We start from the raw sequence: 17,222 nt of genomic DNA on the forward strand, positions 1-17,222 counted from the left end.
TTTCCCCTCCACACAGCTGTGCTCTGCCTTTCTCATTTGCATGTTGCTTTAATGGCGATGGGTGTGATCCCGTACGCACAAATCCTGGACTACTATTGGTTCACATGTCAGTCAATTTTCTACTGAGGTTGTGATTTTAACAGTGTGAACAGAGTCTAACTGGATCAGTGGGTTTCTGAGCTCACTTGGTTTTGAACCAAGACCCATGATCACTGTTGTCATAGTAATAACATAACACAGACCCAGCCAGTGGCAACTGTCTGTCTGATGAATACTAACTCAGAGCTGTCTGTCTGATGAAGGAATGCTAACCCAGAGCTGTCTGTCTGATAAAGGAATGCTTACTCAGAGCTGTCTGTCTGATGAAGGAATGCTAACCCAGGGCTGTCTGTCTGATGAAGGAATGCTAACCCAGAGCTGTCTGTCTGATGAAGGAATGCTAACCCAGAGCTGTCTGTCTGATGAAGGAATGCTAACCCAGAGCTGTCTGTCTGATGAAGGAATGCTAACCCAGAGCTGTCTGTCTGATGAAGGAATGCTAACCCAGAGCTGTCTGTCTGATGAAGGAATGCTAACCCAGAGCTGTCTGTCTGATGAAGGAATGCTAACCCAGGGTTGTCTGTCTGATGAAGGAATGCTAACCCAGGGTTGTCTGTCTGATGAAGGAATGCTAACCCAGAGCTGTCTGTCTGATGAAGGAATGCTAACCCAGGGCTGTCTGTCTGATGAATTAATGCTAACCCAGGGCTGTCTGTCTGATGAATTAATGCTAACCCAGGGCTGTCTGTCTGATGAAGGAATGCTAACCCAGGGCTGTCTGTCTGATGAAGGAATGCTAACCCAGGGCTGTCTGTCTGATGAAGGAATGCTAACCCAGGGCTGTCTGTCTGATGAATTAATGCTAACCCAGGGCTGTCTGTCTGATGAAGGAATGCTAACTCAGGGCTGTCTGTCTGATGAAGGAATGCTAACTCAGAGCTGTCTGTCTGATGAAGGAATGCTAACCCAGGGCTGTCTGTCTGATGAAGGAATGCTAACCCAGGGTTGTCTGTCTGATGAAGGAATGCTAACTCAGAGCTGTCTGTCTGATGAAGGAATGCTAACCCAGGGCTGTCTGTCTGATGAAGGAATGCTAACCCAGGGCTGTCTGTCTGATGAATTAATAGTAACCCAGGGCTGTCTGTCTGATGAATTAATAGTAACCCAGGGCTGTCTGTCTGATGAAGGAATGCTAACCCAGGGCTGTCTGTCTGATGAAGGAATGCTAACTCAGAGCTGTCTGTCTGATGAAGGAATGCTAACCCAGGGCTGTCTGTCTGATGAAGGAATGCTAACTCAGAGCTGTCTGTCTGATGAAGGAATGCTAACCCAGAGCTGTCTGTCTGATGAAGGAATGCTAACCCAGAGCTGTCTGTCTGATGAAGGAATGCTAACCCAGAGCTGTCTGTCTGATGAAGGAATGCTAACCCAGAGCTGTCTGTCTGATGAAGGAATGCTAACCCAGAGCTGTCTGTCTGATGAAGGAATGCTCACCCAGGGCTGTCTGTCTGATGAAGGAATGCTAACCCAGAGCTGTCTGTCTGATGAAGGAATGCTAACTCAGAGCTGTCTGTCTGATGAAGGAATGCTAACTCAGAGCTGTCTGTCTGATGAAGGAATGCTAACCCAGAGCTGTCTGTCTGATGAAGGAATGCTAACCCAGGGTTGTCTGTCTGATGAAGGAATGCTAACTCAGAGCTGTCTGTCTGATGAAGGAATGCTAACCCAGGGCTGTCTGTCTGATGAATTAATAGTAACCCAGGGCTGTCTGTCTGATGAATTAATAGTAACCCAGGGCTGTCTGTCTGATGAAGGAATGCTAACCCAGGGCTGTCTGTCTGATGAATTAATAGTAACCCAGGGCTGTCTGTCTGATGAATTAATAGTAACCCAGGGCTGTCTGTCTGATGAAGGAATGCTAACCCAGGGCTGTCTGTCTGATGAAGGAATGCTAACTCAGAGCTGTCTGTCTGATGAAGGAATGCTAACCCAGGGCTGTCTGTCTGATGAAGGAATGTTAACCCAGGGCTGTCTGTCTGATGAAGGAATGCTAACCCAGGGCTGTCTGTCTGATGAAGGAATGCTAACCCAGGGCTGTCTGTCTGATGAAGGAATGCTAACCCAGGGTTGTCTGTCTGATGAAGGAATGCTAACCCAGGGCTGTCTGTCTGATGAAGGAATGCTAACTCAGAGCTGTCTGTCTGATGAAGGAATGCTAACCCAGAGCTGTCTGTCTGATGAAGGAATGCTAACCCAGGGCTGTCTGTCTGATGAAGGAATGCTAACCCAGGGTTGTCTGTCTGATGAAGGAATGCTAACTCAGGGCTGTCTGTCTGATGAAGGAATGCTAACTCAGAGCTGTCTGTCTGATGAATTAATAGTAACCCAGGGCTGTCTGTCTGATGAATTAATAGTAACTCAGGGCTGTCTGTCTGATGAAGGAATGCTAACTCAGAGCTGTCTGTCTGATGAAGGAATGCTAACTCAGAGCTGTCTGTCTGATGAAGGAATGCTAACCCAGAGCTGTCTGTCTGATGAAGGAATGCTAACCCAGAGCTGTCTGTCTGATGAAGGAATGCTAACCCAGAGCTGTCTGTCTGATGAAGGAATGCTAACCCAGAGCTGTCTGTCTGATGAAGGAATGCTCACCCAGGGCTGTCTGTCTGATGAATTAATAGTAACTCAGGGCTGTCTGTCTGATGAAGGAATGCTAACTCAGAGCTGTCTGTCTGATGAAGGAATGCTAACCCAGAGCTGTCTGTCTGATGAAGGAATGCTAACCCAGAGCTGTCTGCCTGATGAAGGAATGCTAACCCAGAGCTGTCTGTCTGATGAAGGAATGCTAACCCAGGGCTGTCTGTCTGATGAAGGAATGCTCACCCAGGGCTGTCTGTCTGATGAAGGAATGCTCACCCAGGGCTGTTTGTCTGATGAAGGAATGCTAACCCAGGGCTGTCTGTCTGATGAAGGAATGCTAACCCAGGGCTGTCTGTCTGATGAATTAATAGTAACCCAGGGCTTTCTGTCTGATGAATTAATAGTAACCCAGGGCTGTCTGTCTGATGAAGGAATGCTAACCCAGGGTTGTCTGTCTGATGAAGGAATGCTAACTCAGAGCTGTCTGTCTGATGAAGGAATGCTAACTCAGAGCTGTCTGTCTGATGAAGGAATGCTAACCCAGGGTTGTCTGTCTGATGAAGGAATGCTAACCCAGGGCTGTCTGTCTGATGAAGGAATGCTAACCCAGAGCTGTCTGTCTGATGAAGGAATGCTAACCCAGAGCTGTCTGTCTGATGAAGGAATGCTAACCCAGGGCTGTCTGTCTGATGAAGGAATGCTAACCCAGGGTTGTCTGTCTGATGAAGGAATGCTAACTCAGAGCTGTCTGTCTGATGAAGGAATGCTAACTCAGAGCTGTCTGTCTGATGAATTAATAGTAACCCAGGGCTGTCTGTCTGATGAATTAATAGTAACTCAGGGCTGTCTGTCTGATGAAGGAATGCTAACTCAGAGCTGTCTGTCTGATGAATTAATAGTAACCCAGGGCTGTCTGTCTGATGAAGGAATGCTAACTCAGAGCTGTCTGTCTGATGAAGGAATGCTAACTCAGAGCTGTCTGTCTGATGAAGGAATGCTAACCCAGAGTTGTCTGTCTGATGAAGGAATGCTAACCCAGAGCTGTCTGTCTGATGAAGGAATGCTAACCCAGAGCTGTCTGTCTGATGAAGGAATGCTAACCCAGAGCTGTCTGTCTGATGAAGGAATGCTCACCCAGGGCTGTCTGTCTTATGAAGGAATGCTCACCCAGGGCTGTCTGTCTGATGAAGGAATGCTCACCCAGGGCTGTTTGTCTGATGAAGGAATGCTAACTCAGAGCTGTCTGTCTGATGAAGGAATGCTAACCCATGGCTGTCTGTCTGATGAATTAATAGTAACCCAGGGCTGTCTGTCTGATGAAGGAACGCTAACTCAGAGCTGTCTGTCTGATGAAGGAACGCTAACTCAGAGCTGTCTGTCTGATGAAGGAACGCTAACCCAGGGCTGCCTGTCTGATGAATTAATAGTAACCCAGGGCTGTCTGTCTGATGAAGGAATGCTAACCCAGGGCTGTTTGTCTGATGAAGGAATGCTAACCCAGAGCTGTCTGTCTGATGAAGGAATGCTAACCCAGGGCTGTCTGTCTGATGAATTAATACTAACCCAGAGCTGTCTGTCTGATGAAGGAATGCTAACCCAGAGCTGTCTGTCTGATGAATTAATAGTAACCCAGAGCTGTCTGTCTGATGAATTAATGCTAACTCAGAGTTGTTTAACTAACATTTTATTGTTCTTTTCACGTTTTCCTTTCAGACGAATCCTTGCAGGAATTTTCCTCTTTCCTTAAAAATCTGGAGGACCAGCGGGAGCTGATGGTAAGTGTGAAGCACACATCCCATAAGCCTAGATTAGTCATGTGGGGAAAACAATTTACAGGGTTAAACGCCAACCCTGACCTTTCAACCCTAGTCCCGACCTGTAGTTGATGCAAACCCAGATTACTTTGCTGTCCTACTGTGTCAGTGCCTGTGCCCGCTGTGTGTGTGTGTGTGTGTGTGTGTGTGTGTGTGTGTGTGTGTGTGTGTGTGTGTGTGTGTGAGAGAGATCTGGCTCTGGGCTGATTCCATAAGTACATAAGCTCTCTAGAGTTCTTAGTGAGTTGCTCCTGACCTGGTGTCTGTGGTCTCTCCTCCTGGCCAACAGTCTTATGGGGTTTATAGGGTGGTTCACTCACTCCTCACTTCACATAAAGCAGCGATTAGTCTGTAGTGAACCGGATTCTTCTAACTCCAAAACTACTCTCTCCCTTGTTTTTGGCATACTTGTATTGTTTCCTGTGGTTTATAAAAACAAAGGCTCCTTATAATTCCACCATGGGGCAGGTTTTCATTTGATTTTAGGCTGTTGTTTTTTTCCAGTGTTTATATTCTGAGTGTTGTTGATCCACAGTGTCATGGACACACCTTTCGGTGTACAGCTGGCTGAGGGTGTCTTTCCACTGTACTCAGAGTCTGGGGGGTGCATCAGGGGCGCGGTGTGCTGGACTTTAGTAAACTGATCTGTGTTTTGCACAGTAAAGCCTGGGGCTCACCAGTCAGACGCAGGGCTGCGCCCAATCACAACTTGGCAGCAGAATGATGTCATAGACCACAATGAAGCAACATGTCTTAAGCACCAGCAGCAGGTGCTAACATGCAGAGAGAGAGAGAGAGAGAGACCCTGAGGTTTTTATAGTTCTTAAACGTACAACTGCCAAATTACTCTGGACAGATAAATACATCATATAATAATATAATACATAGATTTCAATATTAAAGAATGTTTCAGCTCATTGGCCCTGAATGTCTCAAACCAAACCCTGCTGGCTGACTCGGGAGAAGGGGCCTCGTTAATGGTCAGGTGGTAGAAACTGAAATCATGGGAATAGTTTCAAATTTCATTAAACAATCCTTTCAGTCTTTCTACAGTGGGAAGGCTTTGTAAACTCTAAACACTCCCCAAACGAATGTTAGGGGATGTAACAATTCTACAGAGCCATGAAGGAAACCGTGTTCACCTTCTCCATCACACAGAGCTGAACGGAGACATGTCCAGAGAGATCTGTGAGCTCTGTCTCAAAGTTTACCCAGCGCACACGAGGAGACACGCCTAGCTATACCAAGTGCCCCTGGTCACGCAGCCCCTACGCTGTCATCCCTCCTTAGGAGAAAGATGTGGATTATTAAAAGACTCATTGTTCAAGAAGAACATGGTGTTTATGCAGGACAATGCTCCATCGCATGTGTCGAAGTGCTCTACTGTGTGGCTAGTTAGTAAAGGCCTTAAAGATGAAAGAATAATGACATAATGGCCCCCTTCCTCACCTGACCTAAACCCTACTGAGAGCTTGTGGGCCCTTCTTAAACGGGAGATTTATGGTGAAGGAAAACAGTTCAGCTCTCTGAACAGTGTCAGTGGTTGCTGCTGCAAAAAAAGTTGACAGTCAACAGATTAAGAAACTAACAGACTACATGAATGGAAGGTTTATGACTACTCTTGAAAAGAAGGGGGCCATATTGGTTGCTAAATGATTTGTTTTTTTGTTTGTTTTTTGGTTGGTTTTTTTTGTACATTGTGAGTTGTTTATTATTCTCACTTTATAATATATTAAAATAAGCAAGTGAGATGGGAAAATGTCCATTTTTCACTTAGTTGCCCAATAATTCTGTACTTATGGATATTCTCTTAAAAAGCCAAAACCTCAGTTACTTTCTTAACTATTCGGGTTTGAGGTTTATTAACATTTTGGATTGACCAACAGCACTGTAAATGTTCACTAATAAAATGAATCATCAAAAATACCACTTGCCTAATTGTGCACACAGTGTTTGATGCTAAAAAGTAACTGACTTGGTTAAAACTGGTTAAAAGTTTTTTAGTCATGCGTGTGTGCATCCGTGTGTTCCCTCTGTGACAACATACAAAAGTGCCAAGTTTAAGATTGTGTTTTTGTGGTATTTATCTGCTGTGGTATTACGATTGTGTTTATCGTCTGTGGTAATGAGAGTTGTGTGTTGTGGTGTTTATGGTCTGTGACATCAATGTTCTGCAGACACGGAACATAACGGAGACTCTGATGAAGCCCTTGGAGAAGTTTCGTAAGGAGCAGCTGGGCTCAGCCAAGGTAGTATCCCGGTCTGATGTACTGCCCACGCGGGACTGGCTGTACATGGCAGCCAGTGGCCTACAGTAACAGACTACAGTTAATTAGTTGAATTTATTGCTGTATTTAAGTACCTGAACTTTTATTCAATTATTTTCATGTTATAAAGACTCAATATTTTATACAGTATGTGCAGATACCCATTAATTTGAAGTGATGGAACTCTAGATGGTTTAAAACCATTAAAATATTATAATGAATGAATATATGAAGATGTTATGACTAGAACTCTCTTTCAAACTGAAGCATATCTGTCATGGTGCAGCACACCAGTGTTTAAATATTAACTTTCACCTGGCGCACCAGTGTAGAAGCTAGAAAGAAACTCAGCATCAGAAAATCATAATTCATGTCAAACATGTCAGTGTTGTTTCTGGAAATATCATTGTGTTAAAATAGTGTCTTGTGTAGTTATGACCATTGCAGAGATGACTGGCTGGTCATTAATAATGTCTGATGTAATGTTCACATCATTTAACTTCTTGCCAACTGGATGTGTTTTTAGGCAGAGAGGAAGAAGTTTGAGAAGGAAACTGAGAAGTACTACACAACGCTGGAGAAACTTTTAAACATGTCTTCCAAGAAGAAGGAACCACAGCTGCAGGAGGTAGACAGTCTGTTCTCTCTTGCTGCGTGTGCAGGGCCACATGTGCAGTGCTTGAGTCCTTTTTCAATTTATGATGGTTTGTTGTGTTAATATTTTAATGGCTTTTATCCTGATAATCCGATGCTCTAATCTCAAACGCCTGCCTACACGGCCGAGTGAACCGTTCTCCTTCCCAATATCTTTGTCTGACATCACCTTGGGATACTTTTCCTTGTAAAACATGTCCGTGTAAGGCACACCCATGTTGTATATACTTAACACAGGAAGGACTTTGAACTGGTGATGTTTTTAAGACCAGCTGGTTGTGTGTGTGTGTGTGTGTGTGTGTGTGTGTGTGTGTGTGTGTGTGTGTGTGTGTGTGTGTGTGTGTGTGTGTGTGGTTCAGATTCAGTTACTCTGGACTTTTAAAAGCCCAAATATTATTGTTTTTGTTGTTGTAATAATAATAATAATCATCATCATCATCATCATAATAATCATAATAATGGGCATTGTACCATTCATACATAAATGCAGCTCAAAGAGCTTCAGAGGTTCACAGCCAAAGAGGTACAAGGTAAAAATAATACAAACATAATAAACATTGAGGCAATGTAAGCAGACAGCCAAAATAAATAATAGTAATAATACTCGCATGATAATAGAAATTACACATAATAAAAAAATTAAGTTGAAATAGTAATAAAAAAAATCACGGAAAATATGTGCAGTGATACTAATATTGAAAGTAATAAAAGCAGTGACATCGGTGAGATTCGAACGTGTTAAGCTGCTTGCGTGTGTGTTACATAACCAAACGCTGGTGGACACCTGCATGTTGGACATCATTCAGGATGGTGAACATCTGTCTGGAATTCTGTTGTGGAGATCTCCTTGTGCACGTCAGACCTCGTCAAACTGCTATCTGGACACTGACACAAACTCCCCCCTGATGACCGGGTTCACTAGCTCTGGTTGCCTGTCCAGGTGTGGGATATATTAGGCAGGAGGAGAACCATCAGTTCTTGGAGGTGATGTGTTGGAAGCAGAAAAAATCGAGCAAACGTGCGGATCTGAGCGACTTTGCCATGGGCTAAACTGTGATGGAGCGTCTCCAGAATGGAAGGTCCTGTGGGTGTTACTGGTGTGCTGTGGTTAGTGCCTTCAAAAATGATCCGTGGGATTAGTAGTTGCAGGTCTTGGGGTGGTGTGTGTCCGTGTTTGCTAGTATAGGCTGTGTTCACCTGTGTGTACGTGTGTCCTAGTGTGGTCTGTGTTTACATGTGTGCTAGCACACTCTGTGTGTATGTGTGTGCTGGCATGTGTGCTAGCATGGTCTGTGTGTACATGTGTGCTAGCGTGGTCTGTGTTCACCTGTGTGTGTGTGGGGGGGGGGGGGGGTGCTGGCATAGTCTGTGTTCACCTGTGTGTATATGTGTGTGCTAGCATGCTCTGTGTGTACGTGTGCTAACATGGGCTGTGTTCACCTGTGTGTGTGTGTGTGTGTGTGTGTGTGTGCGCGCGCTAGCATTTGTGTTAGCATGGTCTGTGTTCACGTGTGTGTGTATGTGTGTGCTAGCATGCTCTGTGTGTACGTGTGCTAACATGGGCTGTGTTCACCTGTGTGTGTGTGTGTGTGTGTGTGTGTGTGTGTGTGTGTGCGCGCGCGCTAGCATTTGTGTTAGCATGGTCTGTGTTCACGTGTGTGTGTATGTGTGTGCTAGCATGCTCTGTGTGTACGTGTGCTAACATGGGCTGTGTTCACCTGTGTGTGTGTGTGTGTGTGTGTGCGCGCGCGCTAGCATTTGTGTTAGCATGGTCTGTGTTCACGTGTGTGTGTATGTGTGTGCTGGCGTGTGTGCTAGCGTGGTGTGTGTTCACATGTGTACTAGCGTGTGCGATAGCATGTGTGTTAGTGTGGTCTGTGTTCACGTGTGTGCTAGCATGGTCTGTGTGTTCGTGTGTGCTAGTGTGGTCTCTGTGTATGTGTACGTTAGCATGGTCTGTATTCACATGTGTTAGCGTGTGTGCTAGTGTGGGCTAGCATGGTCTATGTTCACCAGTGTGTATGTCTGTTAGTGTGGTCTGTGTTCACGTGTGCTATCTTGTGTGTTCTAGCTTGGTCTGTGTTCACCTGTGTGTACTGATGATTTTTTTTCTCTTTGTGGTACTCCATCATAAGATTTTAAAAGTACTCAACATGCAGAGTTTTATAACCCCAATCAAGGCAAATTAAAATAATCTTTTTCATTGTCTTGATCTTTTCTCTTCCCCCCTCTCTCTCTCTCTCTCTCTCTCTCTCTCTCTCTCTCTCTATCCCCCCCTCTCAGGCAGATGTGACTGTGGATGGTATGAGGCAGCACTTTCAGGATGAGTCTTTGGAGTATATTTGCAAACTGCAGGAGATCCAGGAAAGAAAGAAGTTTGAGTGTGTAGAGCCTGTGAGTGTGAGTGCATGCGAGCGCGTGCGAGTGTTGGTGCATGTGCAAGTGAATGCGTGAGTGCGTGTGTATGTGTATACGTGTATGTGAGTCTGTGAGTCTGTGTCTGTGTGTGAGTCTGTGTCTGTGTGTGTGAGAGTCTGTGTGTTTGGGGGGAGGGGTATGTATGTCCTTGCCATGTTTCTCTGGTTCCCATGTCATACAGGCGAGATTCACAGTGTGATAATTGTATTTAGTTTACATCTCACCTGAAACTTCAGCAGAAAGTGAGGCTCCGTATACACACACACACACACACAGATCAGCCATAGTGTTAAAACCACAGACAGGTGAGGTGACGTTGATGTTCTCATTACAGTGACACCTGTCCAGGTGTGGGATATATTAGGCAGGAGGAGAACCATCAGTTCTTGGAGGTGATGTGTGGGAAGCAGAAAAAATTGAGCAAACGTGCGGATCTGAGCGACTTTGCCATGGGCTAAACTGTGATTGAGCGTCTCCAGAATGGAAGGTCCTGTGGGTGTTACTGGTGTGCCGTGGTTAGTGCCTTCAAAAATGATCCGTGGAAGGAGAACTTTTGACGGTCACAGGGTCACGGGGACGCAGGGATGCGGGTCATGGGGCCTGGTGTAGTACCACCTGCTGGCTTTGACACAGAGGTGTTCTCACACAGGACTTTGCTGTGTTTGGGACTGTGAGACTACAGGTTGGACAGGGTGTCCCCTGTCCATCTACAGTGAACTGTAGTGTGAGCATCAGAACTGGACCATGGAGACATGGGAGTAGTTGGAACTGGTCTGAAGAACCGCCTGGAGAGAGGAAGGACCCAGAAAGCCCTATGGGAAGAAGGAACACTACTCTGTGCTCAGGGCTCCAGTAGTCCCACCTACCTAAATACGCACACACCACCTACCTAAACACGCCCCACCTATATTGAACTTAATGGACATTCTCTTGCGGAATGTCATGATGTTACTGATCCTCCACCTGTTTCAGTTGCCATGGCTACTCCCACCATCCCATGATATCCCCTCTTGTAGCCCACCACACCTCCACCCCAGCCAACTACTTCTCTGTTGCTCTTAATGGACGTTCTCTAGCGAGATGTGTCTCGAACACATGCACACCATCGAGATAAGACCAGGCCCTCTAGACAGTTGGACTAGACGTTAATTGCTTATTTTTTAATTTTAAATTTATTTTTTCTCTTTAAATTACTAATATTTTAGGGAGTTTTTCATCATCCTTGGTTTGCTCACTGGGGCCATGGACATGGATATTTGTAAAGCTGCTTTGTGGCAACAGCTGTTGTAAAAAGCGCTATATACATTTGATTTTTTGATACCACTTACCTTAACATGGCTTTGGCCTACACAATATTGGGCAGGTGGTTTTAGTCATGGCTGATCTGTGTGTCCGTAAAGAGAGAGGTTCATAACTGCAGTGAAATAAGTGAGTTTCCAGAGAAACAACCTTTCAGACAGAAGGTCCTTCATTAGCTTATGTAGTTCTCGGAGGTGGATTTTATACACACACTATATATATATATATATATATATATATATATATATATATATATATATATATATATATATATATATATATATTATATTTTATTTATTTATTTATTTATTTATTTATTTATTTATTTATTTCCAAGTTTATGTAAGTATCGGAACAGATTTAAGATTCTGACAGTCTATTCCAGATGGAACTGGATTCTTCTAGAGAAAATATTTCTCACCACTGGCTTACAGACTGCCGTGTGTTAGTGTGTGTATGTAACCTTTTTAAAAACAATGCACAATATCTTAACACTGTGAACCAGTTTGGGCCTTTTGGAAGGTGTGATTTGTTATTTCATTGACCTTTGCCACTGAGAGAGGAGGGGAATGTTAGCGTGGCACCTAGCACCCTGTGTTTAACCATAGATAAAGTAGCCAGAGAACAGAGTAATTGATCAAGGTGATTGATGACGTAAACTATATTTCTGTGTGTGTGTGTGTGTGTGTGTGTGTGTGTGTGTGTGTGTGTGTGTGTGTGTGTGTGTGTGTCCACTGCTCCCCCACCCCAGCTGCTTGCGTTCTTCCAGACGATGTTCACCTTCTACCATCAGGGCTTTGAGCTGGCCAACGACTTTGACCATTACAAACGAGCCCTGCAGATCAATATTCAGAACGTGAGTGCCGTCATCTGAAGGAAGGAGGGTCGTCGAGTTCCATGTAGTGTTTGATCAGATGATGATGGTCTTATCAAACACTCATCACAAACGCCACCTAGTGACGCGTCAGACACTTGTCACTCGCACCCAATGCTATCTGTTTTGCATTAATCTTTGAACTCCCATCGCCATGGCTACAGCGTCACACATGCACGTCATTTATGTGTCTTGGTTGTGATTCGGTAAACTCGGGGGTGAGCTGGTGTGGTTGGTGCTTGAGGGTCTGAGGGCACGCTGCTGTATTGTTCACATTCTGTTGCCTTACAGGAAGGGAGAAGTCAGGGACAAGAAGTGGAGCTTTGTTTTCCCTGGCCTACCATTCTCTGTCTGATGTTTAGCCCGGAAACACACAGGCTAATCATGTGTGTCTGTGTGTGTGTGTCTGTGTGTGTTAACAGAGCACTCTTTACTTGGAGTCAGTTATGACACACAATCTCTCACAATCTGGTGAACCTACTAGTTCTGCAGAACTGTATGTTCCAGGTTAGAGAAACTGTTAGAACTCTGAAACTCCTCTGGTGTTTCTGGTCCTAGTGCTTGTCTGCTTAATCTAACCTGGGTCTGAGAGACTGGCCCCTGAAGTCATCGCTCCTCGCTAGCCGCCCTGCACAAGGTTTTAAGTTGATGCTTTAATTTGTGGTCATCTTGAGTACATACACAGAATCTGGACTTGAGACAGAAAGGACACACTAGCAATAGCAAAGTTCTGGTCAGTACTGGCTGGTCCAGACAGTCTGTACACCTGTAGTAGGTGATAATTAGTAGATGATGCTACCTTTGAATGTAAAATGACAAATATTCACCTTTTTTAAATTATTATTATTATTTATTATTTCTTTGCATTATTATTTTCTGTTTATCTATCCGTGTGTAGACACGGAGTCGTTTTGAGGGAACGCGTTCAGAGGTGTACGACTTGTTGAAGAAGTTCAAAGAGGCACCACAGGAATACAGACAGACGAGTCCCATCAGCAGTGAGGGATACCTGTACATGCAGGAGAAACGTAAGACACACACACGTGCGCGCAGCTCAATTATTACAGTCCACCACGACAGCACTTCAGTAACTGAGTTCATCTGCTTGGAAAGTCTTGTTGGTACAAAAATAATAATAGTTGGAACACTTCCTAATTGTCGCCTGTAAATGCGTTTGTATCTGATTTAGTGCGTCTAACACTCGCCTGTACGTCGGCTGAATGCAACAGACACCTTGACCGCGACCCCTGTCCTAACCTTAACTTCAGCTCAAAAAGTATCCCTACGTCTGAACTCTAACCTGAACCGTGTTGGAAATCGCCGGAGTGTCAATTGATAGTGAAGTGGAATCAAATAGTTGTGAAGAAGAGGGATCAAGAGCTGCTTGCTATTCATCCCTTTAGGGAATTCCTCCACACCCCCAGATAGAAACAGCACCCATCAGCACCTCACACACTAGGGGCAGTACGTGCACACACCTGTCGCAGTGGCCAGGTTGTTAGGCCCCTTGTTCCAGTTCATTTCAGCTATGGAAGTTCAGCTCTGACCTTTTGGCTCCCAAGCCCACGTCTGTAAGCTTTACTCCACAGCTGTTGCAGAATTCCAAACATCCAGAAATTCCATCCTCTGGTCCCTGTTCCCGTGCCTCACCTTCCTCTGTTCACGTGCAGGGCCTCCACCGTTTGGCTCCAGCTGGGTAAAACGTTACTGCACGTTCGTCAAGGAACAGAAAATCCTTCACATGGTCACTTTTGACCCCAAATCTGGGGGCAAGTTTGTGAGTGATCTTTTTTCTTTTTTTCTTTTTTTTCCCCCTGAAGTAATGCTTTTTATGTTTTGGTTTTTGTCAGTTTTATGATTTTATTGCAATAGCAAAGTTGTTTGCCCAAGATTGACTTAGATTCTTTATAATGGATCGTCATTCTGCAGTAGTGGCTACTATGTGACTGCAAGCTTTGACCTTTTGATGCGTGTGTCCTCCTAGGGCGAGACGGAATCGGTCACGCTCAAATCATGTCAGCGGAAAACGACAGATACTCTCGACAGACGCTTCTGTCTGGATCTAGAGATCACAGACCGGTATGTCATCCGTAGCCGTGTGTGTGTATATTAGAAGCACATTATAATTCAGCAACTGCAGTCATTTTATGTTGTATGGCCACTTCTATTTCTGTATCCCATAGCGATCCTTAATCCTTCGTTCGGAGCCTTGGGGCCTGTTCAGTTTCTCCCTTCTCACCCTCGGAAGCGTCGTGCTCAGACGTGTTCAGATATCTTTACTTACCATTTACTGAGGTTTCTGCCGAGGGTCTCTAGTGTGCAGGTTCATCTTTGAACCTCCCTCAGTATGGGGGCTCTGGCGTGGAAGGGCGGTGCATTTTCATACTGCTGGCTTGGGCGTTTCACACTAAAGCACCAACAGCTCCACCCTGTTTTCTTGGAGTGCCGAGTGTACTGGCCCAGCTGGCAGGTTGGTCTGTCTGGGGTCGGGATGGCCTGTCCAGAACATGAAAACTTCAGCGGAGTGCTAAAGTTATCGTCACATGTGCTTTAACAGTCACGTGTGATTTATACGTCACGTGTGCTTTAACTGGTCCATGTACTGTCTAGGTTCTTAACGTCTGAGAGAGGTACAGCCCTTGAGAGTAACTGGGAGCAGGTTGTGGTGATGTGTTTCTGGATGTGTTGACTGGTGTAGGTTGTGGTGACATTTTGTGGTTCTGGTGACGTGTTTCTGGTTGTGTTGACAGACCGGGCACTGTGTTCACGGCCCAGGCCCTCTCTGAGGATGACCACAGGTTCTGGGTGCAGGAGATGGGAGGGAAAGAACCCGTGAGTAAATCATGCCATCTTAACAGGGCTGCAATATGAATTCAGTGTTCCAGTACTGACTCTAAATTTGATAAGAAAAAGAATGAAGCCTTGATTTTCTACTTTAATGAACTCAGTTACTCCTGTTGCACAGCAGCACAATGTCATGGTCTAATTGGAATCTTAACTTCATTCCCACAGGTTCACTGTCTGGGAAGAATATATTCCAGAGAGAGAGGAAGTAAGTTTCTGTTCAAAGCCAAACAACTTTGTTGTTCTTGAAATGTGTGTTTCTGCACTAAAGAATAAATCTGATCTGCATCCAGCCAACGCACTTATTTACTCCTACATTTTTATTGAACCCTTGCAGAGTTCTAATTTAACCACACGCTGTATTTCTTTTTTCTTCCCTAATTATGAGCTTTGCCAGCAAACATCTCAAACATCAACATTTCAGCTATTGAAAGTTGGATTTAGTCTGAAGTATTTGTACTGACGACAGGTTCACATTTGTATAAACCTCCCCAAATAGTGTATATGCAACAGACATTTTCTTTCGGTTTCCATGGAGACTAAATCATTCGCCCCAACAATCGTCTGCGAGTAGTACGTCTCTCCATGTCTACAGAGGAGTACGAGCCTGACTTGGTCACCTCATTAACAGCCACAGTGAGATTAATGGGTGATTAATGAGTGAGATTAATCCATATTAATGAGTGAGATTAATCCAGATTTTCTGTTTCTCTATCATAATCTGCAGTCGATGCTCAGCTGGATGACGTGGGTTTAAGTTTTGTGAGGAACTGCATCAGCGCTGTCGAAACGCGAGGTAAACATGTCCTCTGAAGTCCTTCTGTAATATTCTTTTGCTTAGATTCCTAAATAAAAGGAAAACAAGACCAACAGGGCTCCAGTGTCGACATCGCAGTGAGCTCCAGGTCCTTCATGACCCGGAGTTCAGCCCGTCCAGACATGTCCACCATGCATTCCACAAGCCTCAGTTCCACTCCTGAAGAGTCGCACAACATATTGGAAAGATTCTGGATGAGTCAGATCAAGTTTATTTTTATGTTTAACTTTTTAGTGAGTTTTAAAAAAGGATCTGTCCCTAGCTCAGGGATTAGGGTTTATAAATAGTTTTAAACACGTCTTCGGTTTGCAGAAGCTCAGGCTTTGGCAGTGGAGCTGAGGATTGAATAAGCCAACAGAAAGAGGAGAATAAACACAATCCCAAATCAACCAATCAGCCGCACCCAGAGTCGCGCCAGGACGCGCTAACAGCATCTGTCCCGCCACAGAGCTTCAGACTGAAATAGTTCTCTCTGGATCAGCTGTTCTGTCTCGCTGACTCCAAATCGGTTCTACACACAGATGTAGATTCAACATTAAACTCTGTGGATGTGATGAATTGGGTTTGGGTGGTGTGAGCAGCGCTGAAACCCTGCTAGGTTTAAGTATGCATACAGCTGTTACCTTGAGGACCGGTGGGTTTCACATTAAAAATCTATGAAATATCACCTCAGGATTGACCGGACAGGAGGAAGCACTGAGAGTCTCACCATTACTGAAACTACTGAGACTCTCACCCCCCCTTACAGAGACTACTGAGACTCTCACACCCCCCCCCCCCCCCCCCCTTACTGAAACTACTGAATGTCCGCTGCTCACATTCTGACAGTCAGTTAAGGTCATTTCACCCTGAGACTCAGGCCCAGAAAAACCTGGATCCAGAAACACACGCTCAAATAACTCTGCGGGTTTAGTGTGTCAGACTGATCAGGTCCCTCCTGGACTGTCCACCTGCACCTGCCATGTGTGTCTGTCTGGGCCAAAACGTTGGATCAGCAGAAGTCCAGTTTCTTCAGGAACTCGAGCAGTCCAGCTCTGTCTATTTGCTGGGGGTGGGACTCGAGCTGAGCTGTCCAATGGCATACATGCCAGACTGCTTGGCGATGTGGTCATACTCTGATCAAAACACGATCCCTCGAGGTTCTTCCTCTCTGATTTCTCCACTGCTTGGATTGAAATTTTGGGTCCCCATGTATCAGACCAAGTTCATGCTGATTTTTCACCTGCAGTTCTGTGATCAAACACTAGAGGGCAGACTCAGCTCACAGTTCCTCTGCTCTTCAGCCTGTTGGACTCAGAGTAAAGAGAAGGGTTTGGAAATAACTCCTGTTAATTATAAACACTGTCACTGTGAGTGATTTGTACCTGTGTGCTCTCTGCAGGTATAAATGACCAGGGTCTATACAGGGTGGTTGGAGTCAGCTCTAAAGTCCAGAAGCTTCTCAATTTGATGATTGGTAAGTTCAACTTTATTTGCTGTATGGAATCTTTGTTTAATCCAATTTAGATAAATTCAGATAAATACAGCTCACATTAACAAGTCAGGTGTGCATGTGTGTG

At 44.9% G+C, this 17,222-nt stretch overlaps 1 protein-coding gene across 1 annotated transcript; it reads left to right on the forward strand.

The window, feature by feature from the left end:
• Positions 1–3,576: 3,576 nt before the first annotated feature.
• LOC145656018 (rho GTPase-activating protein 10-like) lies at positions 3,577–17,119 on the forward strand (the record flags this gene model as incomplete). The annotated part of the gene is made up of 12 exons (XM_081709477.1): positions 3,577–4,451; positions 6,668–6,739; positions 7,284–7,385; positions 9,695–9,805; positions 11,880–11,984; positions 12,901–13,030; positions 13,673–13,779; positions 13,987–14,081; positions 14,753–14,834; positions 15,015–15,054; positions 15,574–15,642; positions 17,045–17,119. Coding segments are annotated over exons 1-12 (991 nt in total), but the record flags the coding sequence as incomplete, so codon positions are not given.
• Positions 17,120–17,222: the final 103 nt, after the last annotated feature.

This window comes from Electrophorus electricus, unplaced genomic scaffold (genome assembly GCF_041902795.1).
Source record: "Electrophorus electricus isolate QZ-2024a unplaced genomic scaffold, ASM4190279v1 Scaffold437, whole genome shotgun sequence".
In the NCBI taxonomy this organism is placed as follows: domain Eukaryota; kingdom Metazoa; phylum Chordata; class Actinopteri; order Gymnotiformes; family Gymnotidae; genus Electrophorus; species Electrophorus electricus.